General features: G+C 39.3%; 1 protein-coding gene across 9 annotated transcripts in view; it reads left to right on the top strand.

Annotated features, from left to right (window-relative positions):
• VEZT (vezatin, adherens junctions transmembrane protein) overlaps positions 1-24,906 on the top strand; it is a 71,072-nt gene that overhangs the window by 2,323 nt on the left and 43,843 nt on the right. For 4 of the 9 annotated variants that reach the window (XM_075429517.1, XM_075429514.1, XM_075429523.1 and 1 more), the window contains exons 2-6: positions 8,429-8,516; positions 9,637-9,694; positions 13,934-14,068; positions 21,420-21,509; positions 23,861-24,036. In XM_075429517.1, the coding sequence (XP_075285632.1) occupies positions 9,656-9,694; positions 13,934-14,068; positions 21,420-21,509; positions 23,861-24,036 (440 nt within the window). In that variant the 5' untranslated portion in view covers positions 8,429-8,516; positions 9,637-9,655. Of the gene's footprint in view, positions 1-6,881; positions 6,954-8,428; positions 8,517-9,636; positions 9,695-13,933; positions 14,069-19,157; positions 19,174-21,419; positions 21,510-23,860; positions 24,037-24,906 lie in introns of those variants that run through there. The other 5 variants (XM_075429515.1, XM_075429516.1, XM_075429518.1 and 2 more) reach the window with 5 other exon arrangements.

Genomic DNA, 24,906 nt, shown 5'->3' with positions numbered 1-24,906 from the left:
AGAGCAGTATTTTCCACTCAGAAGTTCAGGAGCCATTGCAGATCATTGTGATTGAATAATAATGAATGATGGTCGTTCTACTCTACCCAGTAAGTGCTGCCGTATTCTATCCAGTTTATAAATGAATTCCTACAGCAGCCAGCGATTTTCAGTCACTGACTGCATGGTCCTCAGCACTTCAGTTCTTGCATTTGTTCTACTTTACAACCAGTTGTTCTTGTAATTAAAATGCTACAAATACAGGGGGGAGAGGGGACAGAACACAAGAGACACAGAGGTGCCCATGATATGCTTGGCATGGGTTTGTGTGCTAGCAATGTGTCAAATTAAAAATTGTTGCACTGTAGAGCAAATTGTAGAAAAATATGGAGAAATGATGAATGACATTATTACTGCCTTGCTTATTTTATTAAGGAAAATCATGAGATAGAATAGAGGAAATTTGATGTTAAGTTACTGAAGATGAGTTTTTTACAACCCAAAATGGGCTAGAAGACAGAATGCTGTAGATACAGTGTAGTGTGCACTGTGCTGCAATAGTTTCTGATTAGATGAACTCACTATGCAAGCTACTGTATCCCAGAGTCCTCTGGAAAACTACAGTGCTTCGTGTATTTTGACATGAGACTGGAACTGTGTTAGTATTTATTTGGTTTGGACAGTGACATCTGCTTCTTGTTTTCTTTTTCTTTTTTTTAGTGTATAAATTAAAGAAGCTTCTTCTTCAAACTGGCTAAATTTTTACATCATTATTCTAGTGGGAGGACCGTGTCAGAACCTCATCGCTTTGATAGTTAATAACTGCCATCTAATTTCTGTCTTGGAATTTATTCATGGCCACTTTATACCTACTCGTACTTCTGCTAATGTTGTCCATTAGCTTACGTAGTTCTTATATTTCTCTGGAATTTACCTCTCCTAATGTGTTAATAGAAAACAGTCTTATCCTGGCTAAGGATTTTGCTGAGCTGAATAATCCAATATATTTTAACTTTGTTTTACAAAAGAGACTTTCCTGTTCTTCATTTTTGGTTTGGTAGTTTGGTTTGCTTTGGCTTTTTACATCTACTTCAGTCTGAGTTCATTTTTCTTTACCTGAGCTTGTAGTGCGCTACTTGGCGTTCTTGCTGGGGTCTTGTACAGCTATCTTCGCTTGCTTCTACTGGGAATACTTTGTTGCTTGCATGCTAGGCCTATAAACAATTTTTTGAAGTCTTCATGCTCTTTGACTCGGTTGTTATGTGATGGGGTAACCACTTGTGTCTGTCCTCATTTTTATCAACAGCTTCCACATTATTGGAGAATTTGGTTTTATTAGTTCCCCAGTGTAAGGTCTTGCTGTTGCATACTGTTAAATTGCATGCCATTATCAGTACCTACTCAAGGTCATCCCGTTCTTTTTGTATGATCTTTCAGTCCTTTTCTGCATATAAGATGTTACTTGGCGTTACTGGGAAATTTCATTTGCATGCTCTTTTGGTGTAACAGTAATTAAGGAAAATTCAAAAGCTTTGACCAAACACTCATTCTTTAAAAACCCCATTAGTAACCTTCTTCTGATCTGATAGCTTTCCGTTCAACATAACCCACTGGTGTCTCTGCCATCTACATATTTGGTTCCTTTCCCGTCTTTTTCATCTTAACTGATATGGCACAGTATCAAAAGTCCCTACCCCATATGTCACAGCATGAAAAGTCCCTATAAACTTCCTGCATTTCCTTTATCTAGAAAAATTAGCTGTCTCGTCAGAGAAAGGTGTCAAGTGAGTTTGGCACAATCTACCTCTGGTGAACGCATGTGATACCTTTTTTGGTGATCATCTTACTTTCTTTGATGTCTTTGCATTTTGCAAGAAAGAATAATTATTCTCGGTAGCATGCTGGCTTTTGATCAGATTCATAGGCCTGTCGTATTCCTGATAGCTTTTTTCTCCTTGTAAGTACAGGCACCGTGTTTGCTTTTTTCTACTTCTAAGGTTATAGTTTTATGAAAAATCCTTTCTGCTGGATCTTTGATCTCCTGTGCCCATTCCTTCAGAACACTGGGATGAAGGTGATCCGAACACTGCTCTTTAAGTGCATTTTCAGCTGCCGATTTCTGCTTCCAGCTAAGTCATTTGTCCTGTATTTCAATGAGCTTGTGCAAGTTTGGTTTTTACATTTGGTAGATATTAAATCTATGCTCACAGAATCACAGAAGGGCTGAGGCTGGAAGGGACCTCTGGAGGTATCTGGTCCAACGCCACTGCTCAAGGAGGGCCATCTAAAGCTGATTGCCCAGGACCATGTCCAGATGGCTTTTGAACATCTCCAAGGTGTGAGACTCCACAACCTCTCTGGGCAACCTGTGCCAGTGCTCTGTGACCCTCACAGTAAAAAAGTGTTTCCTCATGTTCAGAGGGAACCTCCTGTGTTTCAGTTTGTGCCCCATTGCCTCTGGTGCTGTCACTGGGCACCACTGAAAAGAGCCTGGTTCCTTCCTCTTTGCACCCCTCCTTCATGTATTTACATACATTGAGGATATCCCTCCAAGCTTTCTCTTCTCCAGGCTGAACAGTCCCAGCTCTCTCAGCCTTTGCTTATGTGTGAGATGCTCCTTCCTTCAGGTTCACTCATATGATTGTTGGAACCTAATCTCAGAAGGTCTTCCGGACTGTGTCAGCTATATGGTTCTCATGGAAGGACTGGAGCTGATCATTGTTTGTTTTCATTCTAGTGCTGCGTTTGCAGAAGAAAGTTAATCCATGCAAGATTTTTCACCAGATTGCACCAAGAAAATGAGACTTTGACATATCCGCAGTGTCAAACTGCCACCACCTTAGATTTTTAAGGGCTTTTCACACACAATGTTTGAAATACAAAAATTTGCATGTAGAATTATGTAAAATATAGTACTGAATTAATTTAATTGCCAAAAATATCTCTATTTTTTTTAGTTTTAATTAGGAAAGAAAGCTTTTCTCACTTGAGACATTGTTTTAATTAGGTCATGAGTCTTGTGCCATTCCTACAACCAGTTCTGTCCGTATTGTTTACTTCATGTTGGTATTCACTAGCTATTTCAGCACTAACGGAAATACACGTTAAAAAACAGCTCCATTAAAGGCTGGCTGAGTGTTATGATGATAGTGTCACAGTTGAATCTAATCTTTTATTCTAGATTGAGAGGATCTGATCATTAGTATGACTAGAGAGGTTTAAATCTGGGATTTATTGCTTGTCCCGTTAGATATCCCAGACTGAAAAATGCAGTTTGTATTGTGTATGTGATCTTTTCCGACTTCAAGTTTTGTTTTCTGAAAATGGAAGAGTAATAGCAAATGAACAAAATGAGAATTTCTTTGGCTCACCTATGTGCATCAAATCTCAGAATCCATACTAATCTGTATCTGAAAAGAAAACAAGCTGGGGATGAGCGCAAAGAAAGTTGAACATCTCATGTCCAAATTCAAAAGTTTGTATCTATGTAAAATATTGAACACAGCTCTACTGGACCTGGAACTGGAACCCACAATCTCGGGACAAAGATTTTGAATGTCTAACAAGTGCTCTCATGTCACTGCCAGCCCTTGCTCAAGCAGCCATCTTCCCATCGTTGGGGGAAAATACGCACAGAAATGGAATTACCGTTTCCAGAGTTTGGAGAGACATCGTCTGCGTTCTTTGTCTTCTTGCTGTAGTGGAAGAAGCTAATGTGAAAAAGGAGTCCTGAAAACAGTGGAGAACTGCTTTACGGACAGGATGCCATCCTGAGAGAGAAAGGAAGCACCAGGGCTCGGCAGAGCTGGCAGCTACATGGCACTGGGTCTGGCCTGGGGTGAGGAGGCAGGAATGGTGGAGTCCGTCTAGGAGGGGCGTGGGACAAAAGCGCTTGGGAAATACTGGGTAACATCATGATGTGTTCAAATGTCAGGTTCTGAAAGACAACTCTCACTGCATATTTAGGGTACAAGCCAAGATGCCGCTGGTGCTGGGGGGCATGAGGATGCCTACGTAGAACGTTCTGATATACAGATTTCTGTAAGATTTAAGAGAGATTCCAGCAAGAGGCACTACTGTTGCCCAGCATAATACAACTATATCCAGAACATCCTTTAGCTTAGGTATTCTCTGCATGCCTACAATAGTAAAACATGTCTAAAATATGGTATTTCTTCACTTAGAATACTGGTGCATCACTAAATTGAGATATTCAAATCCTCATCTGAACCCTCTTAAACCAAATGTAGCTTTTATCAAAACATTCAGTGACGTTTGTTTTCACAAATGCTTTCTCCACCCAAACTGAGCTGTTCTAGAATTATTTTGTTTGAAAAATGAAACAAAAACAAATGAAAACCCCAGGAAACCTGACCTCAGAAACTTTTTTTTGTGATGAAGATTTTAAGTCACATTCGTTCAGAAACCTGCAAACTTTAGGACTTGCAAAGTAATGGGATTTTTGTCAAGCATCAGGCTTATAAATGTATTCTAAAAAATAATGTCTCAAACGTTATAAATAAGGAAGAAGAAGCTGAAAAAGGATATTCATACAACTTCAGTGGTAGTGTCAGTAATTAATTCTACCTCAGTGGATTTTTTCTCACCAACTAGTGAGTGGACTAGAGATATAGTACTCTCATTTTATACACATGCATGAAATAAAGCCAGTTTTAGATCCACAGTTCTCCTGTCATTCTGATGAGCTGGTTCTGAGTCTGTGCTTTGTCTGCCTGAAGTGTGGGCTGTTCCCAGAAGAGGTGATGGGGCTTCATTCTCGTTTTCCTGCTTATTCCCATCCTCTTCCTTGTGCTGGCACCTGGATTTGTGGGTGGTGCTGTAGGATGGCTCAGGAGCCTGATTTGGCTATAAACTAACGTGGCTAAGAAAGAAAAAAAAGAGATGGATTTTTTTTTTTTTTTTTTTTTACAATCAGATCAGTTCCTTGTTCCATCTCACCATTTGGCTGCATAAATATTACCATTAGTGTTATAAAATGGTACTGCAGCTTTCATCTGCACCCGCTGGTAGTGTCGGATTAAATTGACTGTGTAACTGCAGCCTGGAGAGATCTCTCTGCTGCAAATTGCAGTGTCCTGTAGAGGCACCTGGACTAGTGACAGGTGGATTATTTTGGATATGTTGCTTTTCAGCAGTCCAGTAAGAGGAAGGAGAGCACAGGCTGTGCTGCTTTTCATCACATGACTGGGAGGCAGGTGATACCAGGGAGAAAATAACAGAAACCGCAAGTTTAAAGCTGTGTAAAGAACAGTCTGGTTGTTGTGGAAGCCAAGTAAACTCTTCGGGCATTTTTGTATAACACTAATGTTGTATCTGAACAGATAGAGCGAAGTATTCAATGGGCCGTATGGTGTGTGAACCCATATTGCCTTTATTATTTTTAAGAGAAAATTTGAAGACAGAAGTACATGATCCATAGTAAATTATGAGGTCTATTGGTCCAAAAACTTTTTAATCCTCCTGTGTATTAATTACTCTGGGGTCATGTTTAAAGGAGGGTTAATATTGCAGTACTGCTTTCACAACTTCCAGTCATGAATCAACTTGGTTAAGACACTTGAGTAAAAGAAGTGACTCGCCATACTTTTCTTTTACTCTTTGTAATGTGACCATCTCTTGTTTCTTGGATGATTTTCACTTCACTAAAGATGTTAGCTTATAGTGTGTTGTCATTAGGAGTCAGAATTAACATGACTTGTAATGGATAAACAAGTTAATTCTTTGAAGCTGGTGTTTTAAAGAGGTTTCCAAAATGTTTCAGAAACACTTCGCTGGTTTACCAGTCAGATGCATTAATTTAGTTTTGAATGTAAATGAAGGGTAAAAATCTGTGAGTTGTTAGTAACTGGTATAAACCAAACCAGTTTTCCTGTGTCAGCCTAGTCCGATGTCCTGCATGATCAGTGTCTTCCCACCCAAAGCTTCAGCTACAGAGTCTAGCTGGCCTGTTACGCTGTCCTCAGGGAAGGTAACATTTACCGCCTTTACTTTCAGTTTTTCAGGTATTTTTCATCTCTGTCCTTGTCAGAAAGGTCCTGCTCAGCTCTTCACCAGCATTCGCAGGTCTCCTTTTAAACGGGTAAATAATCCAGAGCTGCCAAAAAGTTTCAGGGCTTCGTCTAGTACATAATATTCTTTCAAAGACTTTTCCACGATGGCAGTAATGTGCAACTACCTGCAGAAAATGCAAAGGAAAGAGCTTTCCCATGTCACAGATCCAGTGATACAGAGCTATACACAGGCTATAAAACTTCCCTAACTCTTCAAGACACGTAGATGCATGCAGAACTACATATATATTGTGCATCAGAAAATATCTGGGAATGGTAAGAGATTAATGGCTTCAAAGTACTTCTCGGAGCCTCCTCCTTAATCAGATGATGCAGTAGTGCTGGAGAAGCCAAGGTCCGCGCTCCTGTGGCGGTGAAAACAGAACAGGAAATTTAAATGACACTTTCACTGCCTTGAAGTCACTATCTAATATTAGCCCTGTCAGCGCCTGGCTCTTTGTCAGCCGGAGCAGAGGAGGAGGTGGTTACCAGCCGGGAGACTGTGACCAAGGCTTTTAAATACTGTTGCTTGGAAAGTCTTATTAATGGCTGCATATAAGATCGAGGTGCAGTAATTCTTTCAAGCAGTATCTTTTTAAAAGCCTTTAGCAATCTGTCATCCTCGTCTCCCTCCCCCCAGTTAGAAAGCCACATCAGTCAGGAGAAATCGCACGGTCCTGGGAAGTTTCAAGCTGCATCCGCTGATGCCGTCAGGAAAATGCTACTGTGCCGGGGCGCAGGTGCAATTACACTGACGGCTGCTTCTCGTCCGCGGCTCGGGCCATCCTGGAGGGACAAGCGGAAAGAAACGGGGAGGCGGGCGAGCTTCTGTCAGGTGCATGGGAGCAGTACCGAAGGGAAAAATGGAATGCCCTCTTCCAGGAGACAAAGATCGCGCTGTCTGTGAGTGCTGCCTCAGTTTCTTCAGATCTGTGTTTTGAGAAAGATGCGGAGCTTTCAGTACAGTTTATTTTGTTCTGAGTTTAGCCACCTGTTCAGCATATCTTAGCCTTTGCTGTCACTGTGGTAGAAATGGTTAATCTTTGTTTTGTTTAACTGATAATTCATAATTTGTAGTTATTTTGGAGGTGGTTTAAGCTCCCACAGTGTTTTTGGCATTTTGGAAAAACATATCCATATTTTAAGAAGAGAGCTTTAAACCTTTTATTTTGTGCAATGGCATTAAATAGTAATTTTAAGGTTAATCTGCTCCATTAGCAATGGTTGGAAACTAGAGCAGGGGTTTACTCGGTAGTAGATTTTATCGTAGTAAAGAACATTGGATGTGGGAAGCCCCCGTCTCTAATGGAGAAATCCTGAGTCATTTCATGATGCATCAGCAGAAATAATTTGGGTGTGGCTTTGGTTTTCAGCTGCTGTTGTAACAAGACTATGAAAACTAACTGTCTTAATCTGATATGTGATTGCAAAGGTTTTTCTCAGAATACACACAAAATGCCTCACACATTAAAGTTCAGTATTCATGCTTGCAGGGCTGCAATAGATCTAAGTATCTGAGTAGATATCTATCAAAAATAAGCACTTTTCTGAAGCTATGGGGTTCTCTACTATAACAGCCTTTCCGTCACGTAGCAGTAGGCAATGTTGTATGTGTTTGATTGTCTTTTAATGTTTGGCTTGGTTTTGATTTTTTTTGTATTTATTTTTATTGGGGGCTGACAGTTGCAAACACAATGTTTGGTCTTCAGCTTAGGTGACATTTTTTTCTAACCAAGTCAGTGCTGTATGGCAAGTGGCATTAAAATAAGCATTGGGAAAGGGTTAAAGAACAAAAGTAATTTAGTGGACTGTTCTTTAATCCTGCATAATACATCTTAGGTTTAGAATGAGACTCAACCACTTCCAACAATGAAAAAAGGAGAGTTGTAAATACACATATATATGTGAGTGAAATAATTTTTAGTAGTATGGATCTAAAATGCTCAGGCATTTTTGCATGAAGAGGAAAGGATTTTCTTTCTTGATTCTGGAAACAGAAACTTATATAAACCTATACTATAGTATAAATGCCTAGTTACAGTAGAATGGCTTTGCAGTATTACTGACTGTAGTGAATTAAAAAAGTCATAGAAAGATAGGGTTTTTGTCTGTTGTCAGTTGGAGTCCCCAGAAAAACCTAATTCTGAAAATTTTCAAAAAGTATATTCCTACTCAGTACATCGACTGTTTCTGACTACCTTGCTTCACTTATTAACAAGATTTTCCGAGTCTGATCTGTATGAAGTACACCAAAGAATAGTGGCATTTTGTCTTCTGTCTGTCCTGGAACTATTTTCCATTTCCAGCACACATTTTGGACAAGTAGCATAATAAAAAAAAGCTCTGGCTATAATACAATGCCTGTCTCTTGTATCTAGGTGGTCTCAGAAAGGGACATAGAAGAAGAAGAAACTTAGAAGAAACTTCAGAAAGAAATACAGCATATTGCTGAAAAACCCTGTGTTCGTATCCTCATTTATTTTCAATAATACTTCCTGTCAACAATTGGTAGTATGATGGTAACATAACAATAAGCTGAATTATTAAATTTTTTTTTTCTCTGCTTTGTTATTCATTAGCATGTTATTCTACCAGAGACAACTAGAAATAAATAAACAAACCTGACTGTCAAATAAGAGTAAGACAAACTATTCTATTTATTATTATTAATTTGAGAGTGGTTGAAAGTAAAGATTCAAAAATACATGGAAATAGATCCCTCTAGAATAATATGATGCTGTTATTAACAGGAAGATGAGATTTTATATTTTAAAATTCCTTTTCTTGCTGTCCACTGAAACAACCTTGCCGTCCCTTTACCTCACATTCTAACATAAAAGCTTTTTCTCAAGTCTAAATTATATTTTTTATAGATTACAACCTATTACTACTTGCAAGGATAAACTTTCTGATATGTCCTGAATTTCTTAAACTGAAAGTGTAGTATCTATAATATATGCAGAAAAGTAAAATGAGTTGCTCTTTTTTTTAGTTGTTGAACTGTTGAGAAAAAGGAATGCATGAGTTTTAGGCAAAGAAAATTAGGAGGAAAAAAGGCAGATCCCTCTTATTTTCCCCAACCAAGAGGCAGATTTTTAAAAAATATAATCATGGCATTTGCAGGTGAAAGCAGCTGAGCCTGACAATGATGATGAATGCCAGCATGAACTGAAACCAGTGAACTTTTCTCACAGTTAGAAGTGCATGTGCAAGAGTATGTGGACATCTGTGATCTTTTTTATAGGAAAGAGGCATTTAGGAGTGAGAGGTTTGGTTAAGGATGTAAGCTAGAAATTCAGAGCTATAATTTATGGGACATCGAACACATTATGAGATTTAATTATTGTTTTTAAAGCTTTATGAAGATGAAAAATGCTTTGTAAGCGTTAGTATAATACATCTGTCTCTTGTATTGAAACAAGCGGTATACAGAATGGGATATTTTAATGGTTATCATATTGCAATTCTGTAGTTGCATAATTAATAATTTTCTGATTCTTTGATAATATTGAAACTTTTGTGTGAATGTTCATATACAGAAAATCTACCCTTCAATTTTTTAAAATTCCTTTACTGGATTTTGTAGATGTTGCTTTACATACGTCATGGGAAAAATTTGCTACAGACTGTTGGAGACATCCCCAGTGAGTTGTACAGGCCACACAGCTTTGCAACTGACCGGCTTGTCAGTGCCGTTTAAAGCTGAGCAGTATCTAGGACATGAAATATAACAAATAAATAACTAGTGTGTGTTTTTATGTTAGCATAGGCTAACATATGTATGCCATCAGTGATATTTCTAATAGGAGTGTAATCTTTGAATTTTTTGAGCAAATGTAAAGCTGAGTGTGCTATACAAGAGACCTCACTCTTAATACAAGAATTTTATGATCAGTTCATTAACATTCTTAATAATCTAATTTCACAAGGGCCTCAACCCACTTCTTACTCAGTGCTTTCTTTACCCACATCTTACATGCTACTAATGGATTCAGAAAGGGGAACAGTGGTGGTTTTACTTACAGAGTAAAGGATTTTACTCACAGAATAGTTGTTAGTCATGTAAGTTAATAAAAAATGAGATTTTCCAGTGTGCACTTAAATTCCACTAAGAATTCTTTAGAAAAGAATGGGAAAGACAAAGCATGTGGCGTGAGAGAAGTGTGTTAGAGGAGGATTTTCATAGCCTGAGTACATTCTGAGAAACTGAAAGAGGAGAACGCTTATCTGCTTGAAGGAACATGTAATAAATATTCGAGTTAAATTTTAATCAATTATCATTTGCTAACTCAATAATCAGAAAACTGATTTCCAGTTCTGAGCAGTGATAAAAAATTGCAAATCTACCCATAATGAGACCCTGTAAAAGCCTTCGAAAAGTTAATCAGAAGGAATTTATGTAAAACCTAGTGTTCTACCTTTATTACGAGAACTAACACAATTATTTATCCTAGCTAGGGACTAAAGTTTCATGAACATTTGGAGAGGTGGTGGCTTTTTATTATTTCTGTAGAGTAAGAGGTGTACTAATTGCAGTTAGATGGAGGGTTTTGATGTTGCCAAATACCCAGTAAGAGGGAAGATTTGGGTATTCTTAGATCTGTGCAGTATTTCACTTACTAAATGTGGCATTCAGGATTTTAGGTAATTCTCTCTGTCTTCAGTGGACGGTCTCTGTCTCTCTTTCTCTGCCTTCATTCATTTTTGTGAGGAAGTGGAACCAATCTGAACAGCATTAGACCAGTTTCAATGATCAGCTTTTAGAAAATTATCTCATAATGGACCCCAAAGCAAGGTGCACCCTGAGATACTAATGGAAAAACTCCTTGGTATATTTGGGTTATTTGGCCAGCTGTCTGTATGCAGGTAAGTACCAATAAAGTGCAAGAACAGCCATGTGTCAAATGATGGCTGGCCTTGCTTGTGGCAAGTAGGATCAAGAGGATGATCAAGGTAATGGACAAGTATGGTCAAGATGATGGACTGGTCTACCACGAGTCTAGATAGGATTTCTTTGGAGTCCTGCCTGGAGTGATTATCAGAACTAAGATTTTGAATAAAACATTCTCTGTTCACCCACTGTTGTGTCTATGCATCTTCATCTAAATGGGGAAAATTCTGGCTGGATCTGACTGAAACCTCCATGCTGCTCTAAAGCCTCTCATGTGGGTGTGTTCAGGTCATGCACAGCCTGGCTCTGTGTGAAAACCGTTTTGAGAAGACAAGGGTATGCATATCCATTCATATTCTGAGTTTTGTCCTGAAGTTATTAAGGGAATATAGCAGCATCTTAAATAAGAGAAGTATTCTAGTCTGTTAGGTTTTGTTTTCCATTTTAGTTAAGTAATTCTGGTAAAGTGGCATGTTCTGCTTCTAGAGAAATGTACCTTCTTTCTAGTCAGTCCAGAACGGCACATTGTTTAATTAGAGTTAGATGCAGTTCATAGAATCCTAGAATGGTTTGGGTTGGAAGAGACCTTAAAGATCATCGAATTCCAACCCTGCTGCTGTGGGCAAGGACACTTTGAAAAAGTGCTCAACCATGGAGGAAGGGTACTTGGAAAAAAGATAGGATTGAGTTGTCACATAGCAAAAATTCCCTCAAGGAAATGAGTCATTAACCTATCCTAGTGTTTTGCACAGTCACTGTCACTGTGGGTGAAGGGGTTTGTCTGTGCCTGTGAGTTGGTACCAGTGTTTGAGTTTCAGGTAATGACTGGACACTGAATCTGTTGTGAGTAACTCAAGCAGAGCATGCAAATGTATGGATTTGCACGTTTTAAATAGGTAAGAGCGATCAAAATAGAACTTTGGTCATGGGATTAAAAAAAATTCCTAAAGGTAACAAGTTAATTTGTTCAGCTAGTATGAATGATTGCTGCCAGGTTTTATTGTATGGCAAGCAGACGTTTGAGATTTGGCTGTGTTGGTACATGGTCACGCTAGGTGGGCCACTTTCGCAGCTTGCACCAGCGAGTTAATGATAGTTAATGTAACAATTTGTACTCCAGGTTCTGTTGGTGGTTGTTTCTGCAGACCTCCACAACTGTTATTATTTACTGTAAAGTTTTTTCTTTTTATTCACAGTGTTTCTGTTGTCTCACTGATAGTACGTTGTAATTCTTAAAATGGTTTGTGTTCTTCCTGTGCAGTTTGCTAGTTTTTGCACACTGATGTGGGATGTTTGTAATATTTTTCAGAGGTCAAAATGAATCCCTAACTAACTAGGCTATGTAAGACTGATTGTTGAGAGGTTTTCTTAAAAAAGAAATCTCTCTACATGTCCTGACTAGAACTGGAGTTAGCATAAATATCCTTTCCATCAAATCTGTCATAGATGCTGCCATATACGTGGATGTAAACAGAAAAATAAAAGTTAAGTAAATCTAGGTATCTGATGCAGATGACAACAAGAAATTTCAGATGTCTGTATAGATAAATATCTAACCGTTTAAAAGCTCACTCTCTGGAAATCAGAATTCCATACTTTCTCTCAGAAGTTTCATTAAGGGCTTTTTGTAAATTAGTAGTTTTGCCAGTGGTTTAAAAAAGCTGAGGGTTTTTGTTGTTGTTGTTTTAAATAACTGTGATACTCCTTTGCCAGAAGGGCTAGTACCATCCTTGGAGAGAGCAGAAGCCTTTTTCTGATTTGTTTTTCCATTTCTGTAAAATGCTCTGTAGGTACATAATCAGGCTACACTGAGGCTGCATTTATTGAAGTTTGAAAAATGCTCTGGTTTTAAAGTTTGTTTCAGTAGAAGTGGTTCAAAGTGTAATCTATTAAATTTTTATAAACTTTAGGAAAACAGAGTCGCTAAGTGTTCCACAGTCACACAAGAATATTTTAAAATGTATTACCAAATATATAGTTTATTTATTGAAAACTTGTAAGTTATAAACTAAAGAAATCTATCAGATAACCTAGAAAAACTGTTGCTTTGGGAAAAGTTGGTTGGTTGCATGCTTATTTCTCATTCCATTGTTTTGTATGTTGACTCTCTTGCAGCTTCTTGCGGTATGGTCAGGATAAAACTTCAGGGAACTATTTAAAGCAAAATTTTGGCTTATTTGCTATTAACTGTGTTGTTTTTTTCCATTTGCATGGAATCACAGGATGGTTTGGGTTGAAAGGGACCTTTAAAGATCATCTAGTCCAACCACCCTGCCATTGTCAGGAACATCGTTCACTGGACCAGGTTGCTCAGAGCACCGTCCAACCTTGTCTTGGATGTTTCTAGGGATGGGACGTCCACAGCTTCTCTGGGCAACCTGTTCCAGTGCCTCACCACCCTCACTGTAAAAAAATTCTTCATTATATCTAATCTAAATCGGCCCTCTTTTAGTTTAAAGCCGTTCCCCCTTGTGCTGTCTCAACAGGCCTTGGTAAAAGTCTGTCTTTTGTATAAGCCCCCTTTAGGTACTGAAAGGCTGCAGTAAGGTCTCCCTGGAGCCTTCTGTTCTCCAGGCTGAACAACCCCAACTCTCTCAGCCTTTCCTCATAGGAGAGGTGCTCCAACCCTCTTTTTGGCCCTCCTCTGGACCCGCTCCGACAGGTCCATGTCTTTCCCATGCTGAGGGCTCCAGAGCTGGATGCAGGACTCCAGATGGGGTCACACCAGAGCAGAGCGGAGCAGAGGGGCAGAATCCCCTCCCTCAACCTGCTGGCCACGCTGCTTTTGATGCAGCCCAGGACACGGTTGGCCTTCTGGGCTGTGAGTGCACATTGGTGGCTCATGTCCAATTTTTCATCCACCACTATCCTAAAGTCCTTCTCTGCATGGCGGCTCTCAATCCATTCATTGCTGCTTGTGTGGTTGCTATATTCACAGGGAATGTTTTTAACATTGTTTTTTTCTCATTTTTCTTTTTTCACTTTATTCCAGAATTCCCCACTCTACCAATATCTGCAGGATTTGGGACACACAGATTTTGAAGTATGTTCATCCGTGTCGCAGAAGGCAGAGCAATGTGCAGCAGCGGAAAGTCTAAAAGAGCAGGCTGTGCATGCTGCCCAGAAAGTGAGCGCTCTCCTCTTCCTGAGTATTTATCTTCTCAAAAGAGAACTGCATTACTTCACAAATAGGCAAAATCAGATGGGATAAAGATAAATCTCTTATTGTATTTAAAACAAAACAAAACAAAATCCAACCAGTTGTCATACCTTGTCTGCAAATGTATTTGGAAACGCATGGTTTGCCAGTATAGTTTGGGATGTTTCTTTGCACTTACGTAAGCTAGGGAAGCAAGAGCCTTTGATAATGATTTTTTTGAGTGTTGTAAATTATCTTATTAACTGGATATTATTGTGTTAGCTTAGCGTGTCATTCTGGGAATAAAACCTGTGATTTTCTGGAACAGAGTATTTATAGTTCCCTGCCCTTCTCAGGCATTCAGTTGCTAAATATTGCTTACTCTGTGACAAAAAATATTACAAAAGAGGATTTCTGGGAAATATAAATACAGTAACCAATCTGAAAGAGATAGTAGAACTGTGCTTAGGTTATGGCAATTTTCTGACGGTAACAGCTGACAGGTCATTGACTGATTAGCTCAGAATTCTTATTTCTCTATTGTAAGGCTTGTGGATATTTTTTCAACATTTTGTTATTAGAATTATGCTTGAGAATTTGGCCATTTAACACCTACTATGACCTACACATTTTTGTTTTGCTTATTAAAAATAAATGGTATGTTACTGTTATTATTGGTAGTGTACAGGCAGTGTGACTCAGATGAGGGGCTGTAGCGTGGGTGACGAAATTCCTCTTTTGGGGCAGCTAATGTAGGAATCTCTTCGCAAGAAGTATATTGAAAATTCAGTAGTCGCTCTGTCTTCTCCTCAGCTCCTAGACGGAGCTTGCAAAGAGCAGTTATTTTCTGCCTACCTCTTTCATTTCCACAGTGGAGAGGTCAATTTTCAGTGGATATGCTCCAACTATGTGCTAAGTCAGGAGGAAAAAGAGGCCTCCATGCAGACTTCTCTGGCCTGACCACTGCAGGCTGAGGTGGCCAACACTTCAGAAGTAAAAACCCAAACCAGGCATTCATAGGTTGATGCGTTGCCTCTGAAGAATTACTGCTTTTTTCTCCTCTTTCCCCACCATCTACGGTAGCTTCGATCTTTGTGCACCTTAGGTCATGTGATTCTTGCCTGCTGTGGCCTTTAGCTGCCCACTGGAGCTCAGTTTTCCTGTTGTTCGTTCCTGCTTTATACCTCTTCAGCCATCTTCAAATCAGAGGTTCACAACCCCTTTCCTCTTGTTTGCAACCTCTGCTGCTTCCCTGCTCCACCATGTTCCACCCTCCCAATTAGCTGGCAGTGAACTGGGGAGAGCATCCTATTTTTCCCAAACACAGGCAATATGAATGGCCTTGAGATCTCTGGAAGGTCTCCCTCCTGATTGTGGTGGATGGGAGATGATACAGCAAATGAGGAGAGCTGATGCTTTTCTTAGGATCTTTTCTGAAATAATGCCATCTTGATGTGTATCTGCTACTCAATTCTCAAGATGCTTCAAGGAATTAGCCAAGTGATAGTCACAGTTAGGCTTTATTTCAACAACTTTTTTTCAGTTTTGTACATGTCCCTCTTGTTCCTCCTTTGTTTTAGGTCAGAAGTATTTTTTTCTTGTGGGACTTTTAACCTATCTGCTCTGTGTAGGATCTTAGATGGGGTAGGATTTGGAAATGTATGAATTGATGTGGATAACATCAGTCAGTTTTTTTCTGATCTGGGGGAAGAATGCGTGGTTTTTGAAATGTTTGCAATAGTATGGTGTATCTGCAAGGACTGACATACACAGTCTTTGAAGTGGAAATTTAGAAGTTGCAGTGTGAGGCTTATTCATCTAACGGTATTCAGAGAAGTGTTGAAGAGTCATATTTTCATTTAGTGATATTCATTTCAACCACTCTCTGTATAGACTGTATAAGCTTCCTCACACACTCATTAGTCCATCTGAAAAGACAGGATAATTAAAACGTGAAACATTTAGCTTTGGTCTTCAGTCCTGTTGGAGTCTTATCTTCATGGACAGACTGGTCCTAGTTTGTGTTTACCTGTTAGGCAGGTACACTGCGCACTTTGCTTCACAGCCTCGATCCCCAGTTTCTAGGCTCGTAGTCCTGTGGCAGGGTGCCACGTCTCCCTGCTTTCATGCCCCACTTTCTGACCAAAGATGACCACGTAGATAAGGTGCAGGATGCATATCCATTGAGTAGAGCAGTAAGTACCACTCTGTGCCCAGTACATGGATTAGACAGAACCTGTAAAAACATAATCATATTATAATAAGAACCCTAGGTTTAGTACTGTTTAGCTGTGTTCTTGTAGAGTTTGCAGCTTTTCAAAGAGTTCAGCAATCATGTAGAAAATAAGTGCGAAGGAGCTTCATACAGAACTCCAGTCTCACGTGTTGAGAATTTGTAAGCCCAAGAAACAGATTAACTGAGGGGAAGAGGAGAAGCGATTCTTGCAGTGTCTCCATGTTTCCTTGGCTGGTTTCTCTAATGTAAGATTATTTTAAATTTAGTGAATAAACTGATTTCTAGTTACTGTTGGTGTGGTTAGCTATTGCATTTGTAATAATCATTGCTTCTATCTGTGGTCACAAGGGAAGGCTGAATTTAATTCAGGGTTTGACTCACAATTTTTTATACTTGAATTTAAACTACTTTTAAAAGTATTCATGGAAATGGTAGGTCCACTGCCCTTACTTTTCAGAATTATCAGCTGGCACTCACCATAACCCTCAAGAAACCACCTGAAAATATATTTTCCCTTTAAAGCTATTGGCAGTTTTGTGGTGCATTTACGTTGAAGATACCTATTCTGGCTTAGCGCAGGAAGACTTTAATTAAACCACTGTTAATTGAAAATTAGGGTGACATATTTCATTGGCTGATTATCTGTTTATTACTATGAAGTAAAGCACAGACTATCACTTGTTAGCTGCATTACTTTATTTTGCATAATTCCTTTTGTGGAAGTCAGTAAAGCAGTATGATGCTGTGTTCATGTATATAATTTCTACTGAACTTAATATGAAAGTGCTGTGGGTTTAAGAACCTCAAAACTTTTAAGATATACCGTGTTTAAAAGCCTCAATTATTCTATTTTTTGCCCTCCGTTCCCAACATTTTATACTTAATTTTATTGCATTGGGAGCAAGTCCTACAGTATTGTGTCAGATGTAGAAGTAATTTGTCATGGTTTGTTTTGCAACTTGAAGGGAGTGGGTGTGTGAAAATGGGCTGTCCATTTCTTACAAATACTGGGATGACATTCACATTGTCTCATCTCGGTCTAGACAGGGATATGTAGTGGTAATCGGGAAGAAACCTGTATGTAATTTCCAGTGATAAAATGTCATAGGTTCTTCCTCCTACTGTTCCAGTACCAGTTTGGGAATGTTAATGCTTTTTTTTTTTTTTGTAATATTATGTCAGAAAATCTGTTTTTGACATTTGATTTCTATGTCCAATTTTGGTAGGTTGTCTCAAAAGGAAAGAGAACAAGGGAGAGGCAGCTGGCCACACATTTAAAGAAGTAGACTGTATTCAGGAGGATCTGAGGCTTTGTTGCAACTTTTGTATGACATACAGGCAAATCATTTACATTCCTATCCAGTCATTTCCTCATTTTTACTTGAGTCTGTTATCACTTCCCTTCTCTCAGCCTTCGCTGGCCTAGTCTACTGAAATGATAAAATTTCTGGGAAACAAATGGTTTCCGAGTTCTGAATATGTACCTACCTACAGTCCTAACATACAATGATCTTAGTTGAGGCTTGGTGTAATGCAAAATACAATCACAGGGAGTAGATGATGTTCCATGCTGAGTGATGCCTAGTATGTGTGTATCATTTTCCTTCTGTTCAGAAAAGCAAGTTTAGAAAATATTAAAAAAGAAAAGCTGCAGTATTGCTTTGTCTTTGAGTTCAGATTGTTTACTCCTCCTATATTCAGTCAAGTCAGATCCCTGTGCAGATACAATCTGTTGACAAATAGCAAGATTTTGGCAAAGCAAAGATCTAGTTTGGGATCTTCAGGGACTGAAAAAACAAATCTGCAAAAGAAAGAGGTTCCTAGTGACTGATAAAAAGATTGCTGGTGTGTCTTGCTGTCCTGCCAAGCAGAGCATATGGTTCAGGCCTAATGAAGGCAGAGGCATCAGCTGAACTTGAGGCACATCTTAAATAGTTCTCTGTGCATGTGATTTTGGTGTTTTTTTTTAATCGGAACATGGACTTAATGAACATTGAGCTGAAAAGCTGTAAAGGTGCTTCAAGGTTGTCTTCTGAGGGCTGATGAAATGCCCGTCTTCCATGTGAGGGAGAATAGAGATGTGATTTAGCACAGTAATTATAGGTGCAATGTTCCTGACTGTACCAATCTCTGGAGAAAGTTGCAGCTAAAGTTCTGGTCTCATGATCACCTGATCCTCAAAAGCAATGTTGCAAGAGGTCCTAGACCTGTTTTCTGGAATTAAATCCTATATGGGTAATTCTGCTTGATGCTTAAGCAATGTATTTCTTCCCATTTACATTTTTCCTTTCTCAGTCATTTTCCTAGGCTGCTGTGCATATCTGAATGTTTAAATTTATTATACTGTCACACCTTATCCCATCTTAGATGTGATAATATTTCATCACTAGAACAGGGCTGATGCTGGAGGCAGCTACTGAGGATTGTGTTGGGGCTAGCCCTCCGTAGCTGTGCAGGTGACCTGATGCGGAAAGGCAGAGCGACCAGTCCTTTGTCTTTGTCTGGGGCTCCCACCCACTTAATGCTAGCTCTAGGTAGGTGGAAGGTGTTTAATACGTAGCATTATCTTTTTTATGAAGTGCCAGAATTGAAAGGTGCCAATGTGAATGATGATATTTTAGATACCTGCCGGTTTGCCATTTCAGGTTCGTCCTGTACAAAAGAGAAATAGTCCTTAGAATTTTATTTTAGATTCAAATGAATGTACCTAAAATGTGCATGTCCTATGTTTTGGGTTTGTTTTTTGAATGTTAGGAGTTCTACGTCTTTGTTATTCAGTTTACAGAGAGTTTGTCTGAGTGGTGTTCTGAAGTTCTAAGAAGAATACTCCAGAAGTGTTGGCAACGTGACCTGACTTGTGTGTTGATGGAAGTTGTTTTACTTGTCGGTAACACTCCCAATGGGAATGCAAGCTGTGTCGCTATTCCAAAGATCTGAATAATTTAATGTGTTGCTGTACTCTACTGGGTCACAGCCCAAGACAGTGGGTTGTCTGGTTTTGTGTTTTCAAGCACCGACATGCCTGTTGAGTGTTTATGCAAGCTCAGATTTTTATTTTTAAACTAAAACAGAGAAAACAAACCAAAAGATTACTTATGTAGCACACTAGTGTGGGATATTTCTCAGTAATTCCACAGTCTAGTTTGGTCAGCTGGTAGCAGTTTAAAATTATCCTCGGTGTAGGTTTAAATGTTCATGATAAAAACCCAAAGACTTGTGAAGGCTAAGCAGCTGAAAATGGTAGGCTCGAAGAGGCATAATTTAAAATAGTAAATGGACAATTCTTTCTGTACTTTGCTTTCAAATTACAGGGAAAAGTACTTCTGAATGAAGTATCTGCCCCCAAGTTAAATGCAGAGCAAGGACCTTTGTTCATTTAATCACAATTTTCTACAAAATGTCATTAGAAAATTTTGTTTTGTTTTCCACCACTTTACAAGAAACTTGGAGGATAATCCAGTGCTGCAGTTTGTGACACTTCTTCTCTTTCAACTTATGCCAGAGTCCTTGAGCAACATCAAACTAACAATCACTTGGATTTATTCCATAGTCTAAGAAGTGTGGATTGCTGGAATAGCTCCTCCTAATAAGCCACAATGATGTCTGTGTGTCGGGAGGAGCTACCATTGTGAAACCCCTGTTGTTGGTTTGTCTTTCCACTGACCTAAAAATGCTTCCTTTTGACATAGGTCTGCAATTCTGTCTGTGCACAGAAAGATGAGGAAAATGTAAAGAAAAACTCGAGTTAGGTTACCTAAATGGATGCCAAAGCAGGTTGTTTCAAAAATTGTTCTGTGAAGCGTAAGGGCTTTAGGGTGACAATTTCTGATGCTACGCAAAGCCTTTCTGCCCTGATTTGCTTCATCAAGCTTGTGTCAGGCTGCCTTGCAGAGGGCTGTCAGGCTGATCACAGGGCTAACCGCAAAGCTCCAGGCTCCTGTTGCTTGATTTTACTCTTCTATTTCCCACCTTATAGTTGGGAGCAGAAAAGAAAAAAAAAAACAAGGGGGCTGGGAGAAAAAAAAAACAAGAGGGAGAAATGGAAGAAGCTAATTTAATGCAGACACTCTTTATAGATTAAGCTATTATAATCTGTTTGTTTTGTTGTTTGGGTTTTTTTTATTTTGAAACAGTATGCCACAAAATAGAAGAGCTCCACAATTAATTTTTTGCTGGCATACATTTCATTTGATTGTATTACATGTCAGCAGTCTGAAGATTAAGAGTTAGGGCCTTAGAATTCATGAAATATATGTGAGTAAATATTTTGAAAGACACTTCCTGTCAGCTCACTCTGAGGAAAGTAGATATACGGCGTGTGTCAAAAACTCCATTTGTTTTCCATTGAATGGCTGCAGAGTGAAGCAAAATCACGCAATGTATTTAATCCTAATCTTTCATGCATCATGTTTTAAGGAAGATACATGGTAAAATGTGTGATGAGGAAGAGGGAGCCCCTCTAATTAGTGGCGTTCGAAGTTATGTTTAAAGCTCAGATGAAAGTATGGGTTTAGGTTACATGGGAAGCAGCGTGGAGACAAAGTACCTGATGGCACGCACTGGTTGAGACGGGGAATTTCTGCCACAGTTCCTCTTCTTCCAGTCACTCTTCCTTGTCTCGGTTCACAACTCCTCCAGAACCTTGTCCTCAAGCTGTGGTGGTCTGCCAAGGAGAGGTTCTTCCTCTCCTGGTCTTTTACTTCCCTTCATTCCCTGTCAGCCATTCAACTTCAGTGCTTTTTTTAGCCTCAAGGAGGGAGAAAGTCTTTCATATCGATTCAGTAGCTGCCAACTGGAGATCAAACTAATTCTAGCCGTGGTTATTTTTAACAGTACAACATAACAATCCATGATGCTCCAAATAGGTGGGGTTACTGAAAGCTTTATTTCACACTCTTGTGTACAGGCAAATTGACGGGAAGCAGATGTTCCCCGAGCAGACTCTGAAGTTAGGCCAGGCACAGTAAGCGAAACTTCCTTACAGGTACTTGGGTCTGAGTTAACAAGAAAAGCAGATGCAGAAATAAAGGCTTTGTCTGATGTTATTTATTTATTTATTGATTTTTTTTTTTTTTTAATTGGAGTAATTTCTGTTCCCTTCAGCAAGGCATCCTGTCAAAACTAGTTGAGTTCTTTAGAAGTTGGTTTCCTTTTCCACAATATAAGAAAAACGATGACATACTTCACCGACTGGTAAGTGATCACTTTTTTTTTTTCCCATTTCCTTTCCTAATCCACAAGTCTTCCTCTCCTCTGTACCTCATTCTCTGAACACCGTCTTTGGTCTGTATTGTTGATTTTGGCTCTAAGAGTTTTACTTGTTCTTCAGATGATATTGATTCTGGTTTTCCAACTTACTGTGCCAGGCACATTGGGCACACAGGAACAGGAACAATATGAGTAGCCAGGTTGAAGATGTTCGGAATGTCGCAGCCTGGTGCCTTGCAGGCACAGCCCAAGACTGAAGGCTCTAGAGCTACATCTGCGTATTGCTTCCCACTCTGTTTCCACTTGGGAGCTCAGGCGCAGCACCACCGCAGGGCGGCTGTGCTGCCCCTGGAACCATCCTGGCCTGTTCATTTCGCCACTGCTGCCCACAGCCCTGCTGCATTTGGGAAAAGCGAGGCAAACTAAGGCACCTCTGTTAGAATGCTTCAGAACAGTGCTATGCATTAAGAGCAGACAACATCTGTGCGGCGGTCGGGCTGTAGGGAGAGGCAAGAACAGTTCTGTGTACTACCTCTGTGCTCTCAGCAGTTCAGAAGCAGGTTGGGTGTCCATCTGCCTCACCAGAAGTTGCGTTCTCCTACTCCTGGAGCCTGCAGGAACTTTTGGAGCCCAAGTCAGCCTGTGTGGGGTAGACCTGAAGGGTGATAGTTCTACCTCAGATAGTTAAAAATAGTTGTATGCTGCCTTTATACCTGTTTTCTGCAACACCGCTTTCTAGCCAATTCGGTCTCTAGCCTGGGCTTGTCTGAGATTTGCTTTAGCTTGCATCCAGCTGCTTCACATTCCTAGTCTGGCTCGTAAATGTCACATGAGTCAAACTGTTCCAAAATCTGAAAATTAGTATTTTGATTTCTTTTTTTCTACCATGGTATAGGGATGATGTCTTCAAATGTAGCTTAAAAAAAAATGTTGAGCAACATGAGAAGTTAGGGGTTTCCATTTCTCCAAGAGTTCTGCCGAGTCCAATTGCTGTCTCTTTTCCTTTGTCTCAAGAGGACAAAATTTCCTCTGAAACCTCTCATTAGTGATCTTTGGTTGTCTTTTTTCTTCCTCCCTCTTCCCCTATGAATCAAAGGTATTATCTTCACAGGTTTTTTTAGCCTTACTTTCTTGAGATGGAAACGCAACCAAAGAATATGGGAAACATGTTTACATGCATGCTACAGTAGGGTACTGCAATGACAGAGGATGCGCTGGAGGAGGGCAGAGATTTCCTCTTCCACACAGTCCTGAAACAAATGTTTTCCATTAGAAGTAGAGTGCAAGTTATTGCAAGTCACACCAATGTATGGAAATAAACTTTTGACTAGTTATCTTATGGTTTCATAAATAAACTCATTCTGTCAATGACAGAACTATAAACAGATTTTGTACTGTGAATGTCAAACTTCTGTTAACAGCTTCTATCAGAGAGTTTTACACAAATATTCTCCTTCCCCCCCTGTAATCTTGCTAGATGAAAGATGCACGTTTTCAGTGTTTGTTGAGTTTTGTTATGCCATGCTTAACTTGAAGTGTTTTGTAATTACAATTTGGTGCAGTATGCAAATTAAAATTTCAGGGGACTTCCCTGCTGGAGATATTTGTCTTCAAGATCTGTGTATTTGTCTTGAAGACCTGTAGCTGTAGGGAAAAAAATAGCAAATACTTATCATGGCATCAAATCCACAAGTAAGTAACTCCCTGAAGTTTGCCTGGAGTCCAGCAAGTGTGAGGTCTTCAGAGTCCCATGGTGTTTCATGTTTGGATCAGCTTCCCTTGGGAAAGGTCACAGGGTCCTGCAGGAGAGGACTTCACTGCCTTGGCTGGGGACTTGAGTCCAGTGCATTGACTATTATTAAATGCCCACAGGTGACTTTTTGTTGACTCATTTGTAATATTTCTCTTTGTCATTTTTGTTTGTTTGTTAATGACATAAATTATGTAATAACATTGAAAAAAAAGAGTGTTTGCTGTTTCATTGAAGATCTTCTGATAGATACAGTACCTCTTTGATTCTTATGCAAATACACTGGCATGATCTGTGCCGTGTTTCCAGATATCGTTACTATCTAGGTCAGATCACAAAGTCAGCGCTATGCACCCCTTAAGCGTGAACTGTTAGGTAGTATGTGAGTTTTTAAAGTTAAGCAAGTTTAACAAAAATGAAGTAGCTACCTGTGATATATCTGAAATACTCCTGTAGTCTTTGGGAACTGATGGTTGTCAGGAAAGTGTAGAGTGCCTGGGTGTTTTTCTTGTTCTGATAACTTAATTTTAAGAATTTGCGTATTCTTTACTAATGTGTGTTTTTTCTCCTGCCCATTTGTGGTAAGGATGTTGGATTTCGATTTGACACGCTCCGTACCATCCTGCAACAGGAAGTTCTGCTGCAGGAGGATGTGGAACTGATTGAGTTCCTTGACCCCAGTATCCTGTCAGCAGGGCAGTGTAAGCAACAGGAAAACGGACAACTTCCAACGCTACGCTCCCTAGCAACTCCTAATATTTGGTATTGTACAGAGAATATCTACCACTATAGTCACTGAGAAACAAACAAACAAACAAAATAGTTGTGTGTTCTTTATATAAAATGCAGCAATAAAGTTATCACTTTTTTTCTCGGGTCTTTGAGTCTTTGGTCCACTAGTCCCCAAGTTTATGGATAAGCATGTTTTTTTTTTTTTCCTCGGGCACTTTATTGGAAGAGTGAGTTTTAATCTAACTACATGAACATAAATGCATATTTACAAACACCAATCCATGCTATAAGGAAGATCTAACATGGTTAATTAATTCATTAATTTCAAAAGCTATACAGTGGTGATTTTGATAAATGAGACATGATTGTGTAAATTGAATTGGAAAGCATTTTCTCTGCTGTGTCCTGCATAAAGTGTGTTAATAGTAGGGGAGGACAATTAATTTTCACAGGTGTAGAATACCAGAAGAACAGACTAAAGAATATTTGAATAGGACGCATTCAGAGGCTGGTGACATTCACCCTAGAATACCAAAGGAGCTAGTTGCAGCAGTGTGTGAGAAGCTGCCATCTGTATTTGAAAAATACCAAAGATGGTGGGTGTTCTGAGAGAGTGACTTGCTCAGAAATGTACAGGAATCAGTAGATAAAGATATCTCATAAAACAGCTCAGTGATATGTTTTCATGTGTGTGTTAGGAAAATTGATAGAATTATAAAACCACGGCAGGTTAAAAACCCCAACTCTTTAAGATGTAATATGTCATTACTGATGCTCTCTGTCAAATAAGAGAACTTTTGAATCAGAATTCTCCAGTGGTTTGTCCTGGTCCTAGCACTATTCATTGCTTCTTCAACTGTACAGATGATAAAGTAAGCTTAGAAAACTGGTGAATATTGC

This window comes from Opisthocomus hoazin, chromosome 8 (assembly GCF_030867145.1).
Source record: "Opisthocomus hoazin isolate bOpiHoa1 chromosome 8, bOpiHoa1.hap1, whole genome shotgun sequence".
Classification (NCBI taxonomy): domain Eukaryota; kingdom Metazoa; phylum Chordata; class Aves; order Opisthocomiformes; family Opisthocomidae; genus Opisthocomus; species Opisthocomus hoazin.
This window is presented reverse-complemented; position numbering and strand designations above follow the sequence as displayed.